At 33.2% G+C, this 16,197-nt stretch overlaps 1 protein-coding gene across 1 annotated transcript in view; it reads left to right on the top strand.

Annotated features, from left to right (window-relative positions):
* LOC108912250 (putative fatty acyl-CoA reductase CG5065) overlaps nucleotides 1–13,399 on the top strand; it is a 58,346-nt gene extending 44,947 nt beyond the window's left edge. The window contains exons 5-8 of the mRNA XM_018717439.2: nucleotides 1,781–1,889; nucleotides 5,117–5,359; nucleotides 10,259–10,516; nucleotides 13,245–13,399. Coding sequence (XP_018572955.2) covers nucleotides 1,781–1,889; nucleotides 5,117–5,359; nucleotides 10,259–10,516; nucleotides 13,245–13,380 — 746 coding nt within the window. The 3' untranslated portion in view covers nucleotides 13,381–13,399. The remainder of the gene's footprint in view (nucleotides 1–1,780; nucleotides 1,890–5,116; nucleotides 5,360–10,258; nucleotides 10,517–13,244) is intronic.
* Nucleotides 13,400–16,197: the final 2,798 nt, after the last annotated feature.

Here is a 16,197-nt window from a genome sequence, read left to right as displayed (position 1 = left end):
CAAAAATTGGTGTTCGTTAAATCGATTTTCCTCGAAAACGGATCGAGATACCGAAATGAAACAAGAGTACATAATTAATGGAAAAATGATTGCTCTTTCAGGTTTTGAATCAAGGTCGATGTTAGATATACAGGGTAAAAAGTTATTAACTAAATTTTCGGTAAAATTGGTCGTAAGTGGCGCCCTCTACGAGCAATGCTGAAATTACACCACGCATCTTATTCGTCGCCTAAAAAAATATAGTTTCACAAATTTTCAAGTTCCTAACCTACATATTTTCAGAATAATCGCAAAAAAAACGATTTAAAATTTTAACTTTCAACACCCTGTATTTCCGAAACTATCAAGTTTCGGATAAGGCATGTTTGCGCCAATGATCACCATTTCACGTGTAGTATCTCCAGCTTTCGATTTTCCCATTGTTAATGAATCACCCTGTATAACCTTTTCATTATCCGGGATATTCAAAGTTGACATCGAAGATGTACTACTTAGGTCAGAATCTGAAGATTGATACTGTTCATGTTCATAAAAAAGTATTAGTGAAGATAATTTTTATAAAATTATGTGGTGAGCATTAAAATGTTCACTAAATATTGGGAGAGTCCTAGATGCAAAAAAAATTCATTCAAATGCACAGTCCAGGCAAATATTTCAGGAGTGTTCTAGATCAAACTTGAAGACACTGTGCATATACATATAAAGTATAATTACTTATTTTTTCTGGTAGATTTAGTGTGGGAACTACATTTTTTGCTAATTTGCGGATAACATTTTCTTCAAAGTAATTATACGTGAACATATACGTGAAAATTTTTATGGTATCGAATCCTGTTTTTTAAAACTTTCACCTATCTGTACTTTATATCAACATCCTTTGGAAATCTGTAAAAATTTAGATATTAGATTCGAAAAATCGAAGCAAATATAAAAATTTGGTAATTATTTATTTTACCTGAAAACTCTGATTTTTCTAATCAAATTTTGTCAACCCCCTTTTTCCAGGGTGCTGAACATGAATTTGAAATTAATTTTTTGTTATTTTTTCGATCACAAAAAATAATATCACATTAATTTTGAGCGCCCTCAGAATTACGGGAATTGGAAAAATTTCATATAAATTAAAAACTTTTACGTAAAGTAAAGTAAAATAATTATTAAAAATATGATACAATCAACTTTTCGGTTCTCTTCACCAACTTGTGTATTTTCGCTTTTGACCACCAGATTTCGTCAAGTGTCACAGTCGTAACTATACACAATGGTAATAAAATTGAACTAGTGCATTTAGTAAGGGACTAATTTAAAAATTATAGATAATGACAGGAAAATTAAGACGGTTTTGGCCCTTGAAACTTACTGGAGTAATCAGTATGACCCTAAGTCTGGAGAGTTTGGAAACCACTGATCTACAACAACGGGCCAACATGAAATATTTCACATGGCATTTGTTGCCTACCTATGAAATCATATACAAAAAGTAGCTGTCTATGATTAAATATACGTTTGTTAAAAAATCGAGAAGTATATCTTCTTTATGGTCCAATTTCAAAATACTGTTTATAAGCAAAAATATTTCGAATTATGAAAATAATTGCATAATATGCAATTAATCATTAAAGCAAGTTTAAGTTTTAAATAAGTTTTCCTTTATTATTAAATTTCAGAAGAATATTATATAAAAATGTACGTTTGTTTTACGTTATCTCAACAACTTACAAACCACAGTGTATAACTGACAAATTTAATAATAAATAATGTATCTAGCATTATTTTTCAGGAATAATGAAAATAACTTATGCAGGTGAGGAAGTCATGTCAGACTGCATTCCAGTGGACATTTTTGTAAAGTTTTTAATTCTAATTACCTATGAAAGAGCATTATCTAAGTAAGTAGTATATTCCCATTGTTAGGTCTGTCAGAGAGAGTTGCAATCCAATGGCGTGCCAAGCAGGTCAACCGAGACATGCTTGACCCGCTGCCTCAGAATACTCAGTTCTGAAAGCTTTACTAGAGCTGTCAGAACTGGTAGCCGCGGGACATAGTGTTTGTTGTCCTAGAGGCTACAGATCCCCTTACGCTCCATTATCCATTAGTGTAGACCTGGACAGCCTTCGTAGGTGGGCTCCATCCGTCGTCTACCCCGACCGCAAATGCGGCCGGTGTAGGCGCTTTGTGGGACCTCCTTTTGTCCTGGCTGGGCCCCGCCGGCTAGGGCCCTTTCTTCTGGCGCTCTTCTTGCTTCGCCGGCTCGTCTGTGTAAACCCCGGGGGTAGTGTCATGTTTATGTGTGGTATGGTTGGGTAGGGTAGTGCGGCTATGCAGCCTGGGATGCGCTTTGCTAAGGTGGCCCTTAGGCTAGCGCGGGAGGGGAGGGTTAAGGAGGGTATGGGGGGTGTGTGTGTGTGTGTGTGTGTGTCGTTGTCTTCGTTTCTTGATCCTGGCTGTCTCTGAAACAGAAAAGGTTAGCGGGCAGGGGGGGGGTCATTGGGGTGGTCACCCAGGGTCAAAAAGTTGGTGTCTAGGTCTTTTGTGTTTGTCGGTCACGTCGGGTACGTAGTCAACGGCTTGCCTGAGGAGGGGATTGTCATGTCTAGCGGCTACGTCAAATCGTTTCTCCGCGTTTTGTCTTATTGTCTGTGTAGCGTTTGTGTATTGTAAGTCTCGTAATATGTCAGTGTTTCTTACGTACCAGGGCGCGTCGGTGGCCGTGCGGAGGGCTATGTTTTCCACAGCCTGTAATGACTTTAAGTGGCTTTTTGCCGCGTGACCCCACGCCGTGGAGGCGTAGGTTAGCTGCGGTTGAAGTACCACCTTGATAAGCGTTCGCTTATTCCTTAAACTGAGGGTGTTTCCACCTTTGAGTAAGGGATAGAGCCTAGCCCTGGTGGTCTTCGCTCGCGCCACCGTCTCCACGATGTGCGGTTTCCACGTGAGACGCTGGTCCATCGTCACGCCCAGGTATCGTGTTTGTCGATTCCAGGAGATGGGTTCCTGGGATAGTGTCAGTCTGTCGAGGTTTTGTGGGATTTTTCGTTTGGTAAAAAGGATAGCCGAACTTTTGTTGGGATTAATTTTGACTTTCCACCTGTTGCACCAGGTTTCAAGTTGGTCTAAGGAGCTTTGGAGGAGGTAGACGGAATATCTAGGATCTACGGATTGGGATGTGATTGTCAGGTCGTCGGCGTATAAGTATATGTTGGTGTTGAGGGGATGTGGGATGTCGGAATTGTAAATGGTGTATAGGTGTGGGGACAGGGCCTCCATGGGACGGGTGGTGGAAAGTGAATTTTGGATTTGGATGCGGAAAATATCCTGCGCCAATATCCTCGGATGGAGCGGGGCCGAGCGGGATTATCGCTCTTTACCCACTTCATCGCTGTAGGCCCGGACGCCTCGTAGAGGTAGGCCCGTTCCCCGTCATTCCAGGCCGCCAACGCGGCCGGATTCGAACGGTTCATGGGGCCTCCTCCTGTCCTGGCTGGGCCCCGCCAGCTAGGGCCCTTTCTTCTGGCGCTCTTTTTTCTTCGCCGGCTCGTCTGTGTAAACCCCCGGGGGTGTCGTGTATCGGTCGCAAACGACGACAGTCGTTTGCCACCGGGGTGGTGGTTTTGGCTGAGGTTCAAGTTGGTCTATTGCTACCTTCGCTTTTATGTGCCACCCTTAAACTAATCAGCGTCGAGGGTTCGTTCCACCCCGAACGCAGCGACCTGATTGGACGGCAGGGATTTGGTAGAAACACTTTTGTTACTTGCATTAAAAAAAAAAAAGACGCAGTTTCTAAAATTACTGGGTAGTAAGCGAATTAACATTGATCCTTGTGGGAAAATATGCATATAAAATGGGTGAAATTTCAGGGAGAAATTCAGTTCCAATCCATATTTGATCTTGTTACGATTGTGTTCTCGCTACGTTTTATTGTTAAAGTTTTAAAAGTATTAGTTGTGTGTTAAAAGTTTAGTTTTGTGTAAATTAGGTGTATCCTAAACATTTTATGCAGAGGGTTCTCTTTACACGGTCTGTAAAATTCAAAATTTTTTAAATAATTATTTTTCCAAAATTTTATTGCAAAACGCATAAAAGTTTATTTAAGAAATTACATAAAGTACAAGGTACTCTTTTTCCTGTGGTCATCTTGATATTTATGAATTTTATCTGCGAATTTTGTAAATTATAGTTATGAAAATATTAATTAATAATCGTTATTTTTCTAATTAGTTATAAATTATTTACCAAGTAGTGATAATCCGTACTTATTTATTGTTAGGTAATCAATAATCATATATAGTTTAAATATACTCCATTCATTTATCCATTCTAGTCGATGTAGCTAAAAAAGTATTTCTTTAGTTATAGTTATTCGGTATTATAGTAAAAATCTACATTTTTGTACTCACGTATATTGTTATTGCCACAAATCTATTATTTTTATTTAAATATATATCTTACTTATTGTTCGAAAGCATCTTTTTATTAGAATCAGCTAAACATTTCACAATTTCGAACTTGAAATCAAAAGATTATTGCAAATTTTATTTTCAAAAGTTGACCTAGAACAAAGAGGAACTATTCAAAATTACTAGAGTTTGTAAATTTACTTCAAAATTTACTGGCGCCTGACAAATTTTCTTAATTTTTTTAAAATATAAAACTAAAGGGAACCCCGACATCTACGAATTTCGCGACCCACTCAAAAACAAGCCGTGTATGTTGATAATAGGTGTACGTATTATTTATTAAAAAGCAACAAATTAAAATGTTTACAGTACACCAACATAAGCACCAACGGATAGAAATTAATTACGCAACATCCGGTCGATAACAAAGCAGCGGGGAAGGCACTCTGAGGCAGCATGTCTCGGTTGACCTTCTTGGCACGCCATTGAATTGCGATTCTCTCTGACAGCCTTAGTTGTAATAACCCTAGTTACCACACTTACTATGTAATGTAGTATTAGGACATATGCTAATATCTCTTTTTCATTTTTACATGTGATGTAGAATCATCCCTTTAAATAAACTCCCGGATACCCTCTATAATTTAATAACTATTTAAATTTATCATAATAGTACTGAGTGAATAGGTTTATGTATTCCAATAATAAATATTTTCAGGGACTTACATGAAGTATCAATATACAATACCACTGCTGGTGAGGACTTTTGTATAAGACTTAATTATATATCTGAAATAAGTTCAAAAATAATATGGGACGGACCATATACAAATTTATTTTGGTACCCTTCATATTCCATGACAAACAACTGGTACAAGTATTATGTAACTTTCCTTTTATGCCACATGCTACCTGCATTGATTTTTGATGGTTTACTGAAGCTTGTTGGGAAAAATCCAATGTAAGTACAATTAATTCATAAACTGTGATAATTGTTCTCTTACACCTAAAATTTTTTCTTCGTTCACTCCAGATAATAATTCATAAATAAACTGGCATTTATTATTTAAGTTCCATCATCTCATTTTCCATTTTAAATCGCCCTGTCGACAAGGCAATTCAAACAGAATGAAATGCATACTGTCTATTACTAACTTCGCTATTATTTAAGATACTAAATCTGTTACATTACTAAAAAAATATTAAACATAGTATTCTATATTGACAAATTAAAAGAAGATAAGAATTTAAGAAAATGAGTTCCTCTGAAGGTCGTCCAAATTTACATTTTGAAAATTTTCACACGGTAACTCAAAAACGGCGAACACTGCAAAAAATGTATAGGTGAAATTTCTAAGCAAAATTTCCATATCCTGTGAACTTTTCATTAAAATTAATGATTTTCTTGTAAATTTCAAATGCAAATGAATATTTTTAAAGATTTTCAAAAATAAGATTCTAAGAATAAGAAATACGATCAATTCTTTGAACCCATTTATTTTTAGTATACATATATTGAAATATTTTCTAATGAAATTTGTAATTTTTTTTTAAATCAACACGAACTTTTCAACGCTTCATTACATTCCCTGTCACACCATTTAGTACTGAGAAAAAAAATATGGCATATTTTGAAAAATTTGTGTTATAATTTTTGTTTTAGACGATTTTACAATTTATGTAAAAAACCAGAGAGTTTTTTGATAGTTAACATGATTGCTCTAATTTGTAATCGAGGAAATACCATTTTTCCTTTTACTGTGAATGCTATCAATATAAATTTAAGGATAAAAAGTGCAAAAAAAAAACACCTAAACACATTTTGTTCCATGCATCGATACCGGAAACCGGAAGGGTACCTATTAGACCAAGGCGAATCTGTCGAAAATATCCCACTACTTGGATGTAAGAGGAGGCAAGCTAATTTTAGCTAGAATACCTTGAGTACAAAATTATAATTTTTGAAAAGAACTAAATTGCAAATTGATAAATGTAATCTAATTGTTTAAAAATAAAAAAATAACTTTAACAATTTACTGTGGGCACCCTAATCAAGCAATTTCAATTTTTCAAAAACCATTTGAAAGGCTGAGCGGTCTTTTCTATGTGAAAAAATTTTCTAGTGTCTAGATGCTTTATTTGAAAATTCGAAACATTTTTTTCAAAATTTTTTCCAAAAAATTATTTTGCGAAAATTATCCAACCGATTTTAATGAAATTTGGTGTGTTATTTTATTATACTCTAAAGCCTTTTTACCAAAATTAGAATGCCCTCGGAGCAATTAAAATATGTTTAAAAAATTATCCAAAAAACTCGATTATTTTGCCTTTTTAAATTTTTAAATTTAAACATTTTTAACTTGCAGTATATTGTGCAAAATTCAATTCTAAAACTTTTTTTCCATTTCAATATTCTTCCAAAATGCATAGATTCCAAGATATAAGTAAAAATCTCAGATAAAATAGGTTTTCCTTTTAATTTTTTAATTTTGCAATTTTGAAAATGTTCCGGTAGATCTACGGATCTACACTTTTATTATGTGAGTTGTACTGAAGGTAATCTAGAAAAAATTTGCTTGCCCCCTCTCACGTCCACCTCAAAACAGATCCGCCCTGGTCTATATGTACTGTATATCTAACTGTATATGTGTATATCGAATATATGTACTTTTTCGAAAACTGTCATTAAAAGTTGACTTTTACTTGATATTTATTAAGTGTCTAAACAACAGTTAGAACGTAAAAGTTTTTTACATCCAGGATGTAAAGGACTTTTGCATCCACCTACAACAACCAATGAAATTATACAGGGTGTATACCAAAGAATGAGCTATACTGTAAGGTTAGCTTCCTTGAATGAAAATAAGGTGACTTAAATCAACTTACCTTAGCATTGAACTTCCGCTTATACCGGAAGTTGTCACCAACTTTGTTATTTTAAATGGAACACCCTGTATATTAGTGCATTATTGGATACGTTAAAGTTTGTATAAACTTTTCCATATTTAAAATTAGCCGTTTTCAAGATAACGTGATTTTAAAAAAATGGCAAGCAGCACTGTTGGCTTCAAAAGTATATGCCTTAGAAACAGTTCACGTGGAAATTTTTATTTTTGGATCAATGAAAGTAGAAGTCATGGGGTTCCTTACGATGTTTTCAATATTAGCCATTTTTATACAAGGCCCTGAAAACTAATTGACAAATCCGAGGAAATTCAAACGTGTGTAAGTCATTTTTTTAAATGGAACAACCTGTATATTTTCGCATTTCTGGATTTACTAAAAAAATCTACATCAGTACATACAAGGGTTGGTATAGTTATTCTTGATGGTTTCTAATTTATCACCACTTTTCTGTTATGTAGTTGGTTGTTGTTGAACACATACATGTCTAGTAAATAAATTATAAATATCAAAATTTTCTCTTCACATTTTTAGATTTTTGAACTGTGGGACACAGTTTTCGAAAAACTGTTGTTTGATACTCGATTGCGAAATATTCTTCTGCATTCTCGAATGGTTTCATGAAAAGCTTTCATTCTCTTTCAGCTTCTTTTGTGGTTATTTCAAGCGCATATTATTGATAATAAAGCACTATGAGCCAGGAACCTGAAAAAGTGGCTAAAATACTAAAAGTGCTCCAATTGTTATGAAATGTGGTACTACAAGGTTTTTGGGGTCGCTGATCCGTACTCAAAATTAAGAAATTCAAAATGGCGGATACAATATGGCGTACGAAAATGCTGAAGATACTCTGATTGTGCTGAAATTTGCGATCAATAGGTTTTCGGGGTCGCTAATTTTGAATCTGTACTCAAAATTTAGAAATTCAAAATGGCGGATCCAATACGATTACTATAAAATTACAAAATGAGATTATGTAATTGAAACGCCTGCAGCTCGCCTACTATATTTGTAAAAAATTTTATTAGATCAAAATTAAAAGCGGAAGGAATGATGCAATTTAGATAATTCTCCTCTCGACTAAAAAAGAACAACTCAATCGACAAAATCAGTACGTATGTACACGCGTACAGTCAAGTCGCGAAATCGTAACTAATACAAGCGATTTTTAACTTAATTGCGTTTACATAGACAGTGTATTTTCGAACAGCCCAACTTGTCTGGCATTTTTAATTTGTGTTTGTAAGTGTATTTTTTATTAAAAAACGAATTACCAGACAAAAAAAAGACACTGAAGTTTTCATCAATTTTTTTACAACTATTTAATTTAATTTATTTTTTTTTAATTTTAAATTTTCGCACAACCCAATTTATCTGGCGTTTTAACCTGAAGTACAAATATGTATTTTTAATAGAATACAAAATGCCAGACAAACATAAATCGTTTAAATTAGAAAAAAAGAAAACCAAGTTTTCATTAATTTTTTTGTAACTTTTCAATTCATTTATACATTTTCGAAGATCTGAACTTGTCTGGCATTTGTATATTGTTTTTATACACGCATTTCTAGTTGAAATTCAAAATACCAGACAAAAATAAATCATTTAAACTTTAATATATTTTTTACGAATTTTCTTTTGTGACAAGAAATATGGGTATTAATTTTAAATACCCGAGATACCAAACAAATAGTGATCACTGAAAAATGTTAAAAATTTTCACATAATTTTCCACAGAGAAACTCGACTCCGAACATCGGAAACCGTCTGGCAATTTATTTTAATCATTTTCATAACAAAAATTTTCATTGTATCGATTGCCAGACAAAAAGTAAACGATAAATTTTTTTTCTTCTTGCAAGTTCACCCCTATGAACCACCCTTTCTGCTATTTAAAACCGTCCGTCATCATCAACTGCCAGACACATTAAGATGAGTGAAAATCTACTTATTTTATCCAAACGGAAATTAATTTTCCAAATTTTCGAACACGGGTCGGACCTTACAACGACCCTTATTTTCATCAGCTAACTTACTTTCTTTTTCAGACATCAAAATGCCAGACATTTTTCGATGACGCCACACCCATGTGCATTAGCTCACGGTCTATATTTACAAAATATCGCTGAATGAGTTCATAGTAGACATTATAGTTAAGATCTTGACACCTTAAATTTTTTATTAGAAGATGCAGTTACGGGGAACTGGGAAACGGCAATTTGTACAAAACTCAAAACCGAAAAAAATAATAAAAATGGTTTCGCAGAAATCACAATATTCAAGTCAGGTTAATCTCCTCATATGGTTAATACCTTTTTCGGATTGAAATATCAGTAATACTGATATTACATAGAACATTAACTTCAGAATTCATAAGCTCAATTTTTCAAATTTTCAAAATCTGTGCTTTTTATGAGAGACATACATTTTGTACTAAAGTATTTTTGAGAATTTTTTCAATTTTTTTCTCAGCGCCGTTTTTTATTATAAATGAATAGATATTAAATCGAAGTAATTAGTTGGAATATTTCTTATAATACTGCCCTGAGGGTTTCTTTTATTCGTAATCAGCGACTCGAAAAACCCCCGGGTACTGATTTTCACGAAAATTTAAATCTTTTTTTGAATTATTGGTCCGTCATATTGGATGGGCCATTCTGAATTTTACAATTCTGACTTCTGATTCGTAATCAGCGACCCCGAAAATAAATCGCTGGTCTCATATATGATTTTTAAAAGTTTAACTCGTTGCCACATTGAGAGTAGTCGGTCAAATTCAATAAAACTTTAATTATAAATTAACTAACATTTGTTTGAACTAATCTCCGCCGTCGCTTTTTGACCACTTTTACAGTTTCCGGGCCCATGCAGTGTTACATTTTGTCCACATATACTGCAATTTGTCCTTCTTTTACTTCCTTTGAAAGAAAAAATATTTCAATAATTTAATTTTTAGTATGACTAAAATTCAAAGGAAAGTATACCTGGCCAATATGGCCTTGAAATACTTTATGCAACATACCTTTAAATTTAAAAATGCGAGTTCTATGGCGTTGCACAGACATTTAGAGGAGTCCGAAATGGAGAGATTTTCTTTCATACATTATCTTGGCTTCAACGAAGAATACGCATATTACCTCAATACGAAAATAGCAACTTCGACGTTATTTAATGAAAAATTTAACAGAAAAAAAGGATTTAGGAACACAATGATGTAAGTAAACATTCCAAAGTAATTCAAGTTACGGTTATGTAAATCATATGTGTATAAAAAAACAATTGACTCTTGCATCTCATTCAAGTATAAACATTAAAAATATAAAAAATCGTAATTCTAAATAAATAGAAATAGACATATAAACTACAAAATACGTTCTAGTTTCTACAATATCAGTATGTTAGAAAATTCAGGTGCCACAGATAACAAATTATTTATGGTTTATATCACACTGCATAGATATTAAATTATAATTATTTGCCATTACACATAGATGGGAGATTTAAGAAGTATGTTGGTTTTAGCAATCCCACAATAGAACATGCAATCAGCACGAGACCCATGTCTAGGAACTCGTATATTGAAGAACCCAGTAGATATGCTGAGTCAACACTGGCATGAAAAAGTTTAAATAAGAACGATAAACTATTGAGTATTCTCTCTAGTCTGCAAAGCCTGCATTTTGAATCGATCTAACAGCAGCCTATGTTCATATCCTCCATTTGGATAACAACCATCAATTCGAAAGCTTAAATATTTAAGAAAAAGACTTTTTCAAGCTTGTTAGTGTATATCTGGTAGTAAGGGCTATATAAGGCTGAAGTATTCTAATTTAGAACGAAAGAGATAAATTATTTATAGATAAAATAAAAAGAAGTGGTCGTAAATTTGACCCTCGGGGTACTCCAGACGTCGCTATAAAATTGTCAGATTTAAATCTGTTGTATGAAACATATAGTTAACATTGAGAAAGATATGATTTAATGAGAAGAATCAGATTATCATTTAAGCCAAATAAACTTAACTTATTAAGAAGTATGCTTATTAACTTTGTCAAAGGCCTTCGAGAAATCTGTATACACCACATCAACTTGTCGATGTGTTGTTATCGATATCATATGCTGTATACTGAGTAAATTGAGCTAAATTTAATGTTAAATGTGGGGTATGTGGTGGATCATATGCAATTTGATGTAATGAATGAAAAATTACTTTCCGGAAAATTTTGAAGAATGTAGCGAACATGGGGAAAGATTTTACCAGGATATTCAAGAAATGGAACGACGGTATCAAGGAAAGCGAGACGTGAATATGATGGTGGATTGCTGTTGGATGTTGAAAAGAGGTATTCCTGAAACTGGAAAATAAAGGAAAAGGGCACCACTACATAGATCTTTTGAAAGCAAAAGAGTTCGTTATCATAAAATGAACTAACTTGATAAACCACGGACTAACTTAAGGGAAAAAAAGCAAACGTACATCCGTATTCTGATATTTTATGAATTAAAGGCATTTTGATGCTCAAAATTGGTTAAAAATTTTGGAGAAAAAAGTGCAGGAATATAACGGTTTTTTTTTTCGCTTCCTACTGTAGCCATTTGAATGGCACAGTTGGGAGTCAGTACGACAGATGGAGCCATTTGCGCTCCCGCGTACAATGTATTTCCTTATCGTGACGATACGACGCAAAACAGCTGGTTCGGTCGTCAGTTGTCTCACCTATGACAAACTGATGAGGACTAATAAGTCCGAAACCGGTCTGTGCCTGGTGGGTGAAACTGACGAACGATCCTAGCAGTTGCACTAGGTGTTACGAGTATAATTAAATGCCGGTAGGGGCATATAGCCCTCGGAGTAGTTTTTTCTCGCAACACTGACAATTAAAACATTGTCTTCGCCCTCTGTGGGTGGCAGTCGTGCAACAAGTACCTGCAATATAGCAGGTCGCTTCCTACTGTAGCCATTTGAATGTGGCACAGTTGGGAGTCAGCACGACAGATGGAGCCATTTGCGCTCCCGCGTACAATAAAACGTTTTTATATTAACCTTATTACACTTTTGAGCTATTTTTTGAAGTGATAGTGCATTTCTGATGGCTCCATCTTCTTCAGCGAGAAAATACAGGGGGTATCATACTCTATTATTATTGTAACAAAAAAAAAAGAGAGAAGTCGAAGTAATGATAAATATACAAGATGTTTCATTAAAAAAAAAACAAAGGTTTGATCTATATCGTCGAAGTGCAACAGTCAATTGTTCTTTACACATTGCATTGCTTTGAAATCGCAAGAAAATTTCCTATAACTTTGATCTTTAAGATAGGAAGAATGTTATATGAATCTTTATGATAAAATAGCTATAATGTTATTTGCAATCCATGACATCTGACAACTTTTCAAAAAATATATTTAAAAAAACTCAAAACGATTGAATATAGGTGTAAAGATGTTCCATTTGCGATTCAAAAATTGTTTTTTCTCGAAAACAGTTCATTTTATCGATATCAACCAAGAGTATATTTTTTTTAGTATAAGATTGAAGCTATCTAATAATATTATTTTTTGTGTCTTAATCGTACAGGGTGTAAAAATTTACATTACTGTGCTACAGCTAGACCGTCCCTGGCAAAGCAAATAAGCCAAATTGTTTTCATGGGTCAATTTTTTAAGTCTTATCTGTTACATTAAAAAATAGTTAAATTACAACACAAAGTATTTTAAAAGTTATTCAAAAAAATCGATTTACAAAATTTTTATAGGAACTTGTCATGTTATTTTAACGTCCCCTTTATAAATCCGAGAGATTGCCCGCATATTCTGGGACACCCTGTATATCTTGAATTAACAAATCTATTTTTACTCCGTATAATGAATACAAATATATTTTTTCATTGTTAATGCTACAGAATATATTAGCACCTGTTTACTATTTTTGTTTATTTCAGATTGTGGATATTGGACAGGATACTGCGCATTACTATTTTTGGGGTGCTGTGTTGGTACCTTATAACAAAAATGAAAATTGCAACTATCTTTAACAATATGGCAGATTCCTTCATATGCTATTTAAACCAATTGTAATTTTTTAAGTCATCATTGTGGCTACATATAATACAATAAATAATTATTATTATTATAAGTCTTCATAATACCTATAACAGTTGAACGCTAAAAATGGACACCAAAGACAAAATAATAATAAACAAGTGTCTTTCCATGGTTCTGTTGTCGATTTCAGTATCGACGCAATGAAAGTAGAATTATACTTGACTTACTCCATGGGCAATTTGATATTGACATCAAACGTAACATTGAATTCTTTAATTTTTGCATTAGGCAACTTATGAAGGAACAGAAACCCTTAAATGACAGTGCATTGTTTAAAATGACCCCTAATAGTACAATGTTTATATAAATACATGTGCCCAATAATTTCACTTACTAGTTTTTAAATTATTCAAACAAAAATCAAAAACATTTTTTTAAGTGTAACACCCTGTATATGTTTAACAAAGCATACTAGATTAAAACTTTATACGAAAGACTCTTTAAAATTCACCAAAGAACACGAGGTTTCATTTTTCACCCTGTATTTCAATAAATAATATTTATAATGATCTATAATGATGAATAGGGGAATATTAATATAATTTTTATAATTATAATTGCGAGGAATACCATTTTTTTAGTGTTAAATTAAATTTAGTGGTAGAAAATTATGACTTTAAAATTATAAGGGGATTTTTTATAAGTTAAGAACTTTGTACGAATATTTTTTAGTGATAAACAAGTTGTATTTTTAGCCATTTGCCAAACGATTGTAGGTAGTTACCTATTTTAAATTATTACAAGTAACAGTGGTTAATGTCTGTTAATTAAATTACGATGTTTTCTCGAACTGTTATACCGTTGCAGATTTACATTTTACTTCCTTAGCCTTTGCTAGGACTCTTTAACTTGCCCTTGTTATTCTCGGGTTAGGCTCACTTGTGGGAATCCGCTATCAAAACCCCTTGGCTCACACTAATATTCATTTCCGTCCTTGTTGTTGGTTCGAAAGCCGCTGTGGTCCGCTGAAGAAGTGGAGAACAACAAGGACAGTTCGAAAATGTCCAGCTAAGGCTATGGAAGTGCATTGTACTCTAAATTACAAGTAATAAAAATGATTAATGATCATTATGTTGTCATTTGTAGACGATACAGGCATGGTTTTAAAATTTTTGATGTTTTCAGAGGATAACAGCTAATAAATATATTATTTTTGATCAATGAACGAGATATGTAAAATATTTACATCAGGTTAAACTTACTATAAATATACGATAAAGTTCTTTCGTATTCCCAGTATAAATAAATTCATACAAATTTAAAATATTATAGACGATAAAAGATTTATTGGCGTTAATTTATTATAAATAAAATGCTATAATTAGACATAAACGCAATAAAATCTGTGCTCTTATTGAACTCGTTTATTTGTCGGGCTTCTGTGTTTTTCGCAGATAAATCTGAAATAAATCAAAAATAAAAACACTTTACTATCAATATTTGGTTTACGGAAATAGTGAGGATATATTCTCAATGTTAATTTTCAAATTTAATACTTTTACTTATATATTAGTTCTCGAAAAAATAAAGTAATAAAACTTCGCATGAGCTTTGTCTATTTCTTAAAAGCTTATCTGGATGTTTCCTAAAATCAAAAGGATATTAAGAAATTAAATGACTTTTTCGCATGAATTATGTTCCCAATGGCATCATACTGGAATTTTAGTAAACATATATTTTGAGATGCCCTAAATGATCTAATTTGATTGGTACAAAGACTGCATTTTATATTTTGGGGAACTAAGAACAAAAAAAAAATTCATCGTTCTATCGTTTTTCAAAATATTGTCCATGAAGATCAATACATTTTTGCATGTGCTTGAACTAATTTTCGAAACACGTTTCAATTCCGAATGAGGTATGTGGCTGAATTATTTTTCAAAATATTCTAAATGAAGATCAGTACACTTTTGCATGCGCTTGAACTAATTTTCGAAACATTTTTTCCATTCCGCTTCTTCAAACGTCGAAAAACGTCATTGGACGTCATCAATTAGACTTTCTCAGTTCCCAAAAAATTTCATATGACGATTTTGCAATATTAGTTCACGTAATTCGTCAGTGAGCGTGGTTTTTGATGATGCGTCATCGAAAAAAATTGAATTAAGTTCATCGATGCACTGTTATTGAGATAATCTATAGATTGAGATAAGATTGTATGGAAATATTCACGGCTTAATTCCATTTTTTGGCAAAGATGAATTTTTCAAGTCACTGTAATCGACACAAATAGCGCCTATACGTCAAAACGTTCTAAGAAAATATACTGACAAAAAATTTTACGACAGGAACATTGGTTGTCATATGACAGCACCAAGATCGTCCATTCCCGAAAAAGGAGACCCTCGTGCACATGACTTTAGTTATGCTGCCATGTTATGTTTATGATCACAACTTGTTTGAAGTTACAATTTCAGTCTCCCTAATATAATTTTCTCATGAACTTATTCGTTCTATGTAAAAATGGCATTCTTGTCAAAATTATATAAATTTGATAAAACGGAATCACTAGACACTATTCCATTACTGCTGCTTTGTGTTCAAGTAGATATGTGTCAAAATTTTTGCAAACTATAAACTGTACAGGATGTTCGAAAGGAAGCCGTTTCATTTTATACAGGGTGATTCATTAACAATGGGAAAATCGAAAGCTGAAGATACTACACGTCAAATGGTGACCATTGACGCAAACATGCCTTATCCGAAAGTTAATAGTTTCGGAAATACAGGGTGTTGACAGTTAAAACTTTAAATAGTTTTTTTGCGATTATCTTGAAAATATGTAGGTTG

The sequence above is a fragment of the Anoplophora glabripennis genome, unplaced genomic scaffold (assembly GCF_000390285.2).
Source record: "Anoplophora glabripennis isolate ALB-LARVAE unplaced genomic scaffold, Agla_2.0 scaffold875, whole genome shotgun sequence".
Classification (NCBI taxonomy): domain Eukaryota; kingdom Metazoa; phylum Arthropoda; class Insecta; order Coleoptera; family Cerambycidae; genus Anoplophora; species Anoplophora glabripennis.
Note: the sequence above shows the minus strand (reverse complement) of the source record. Positions and strands in the feature narration are given on the sequence as shown.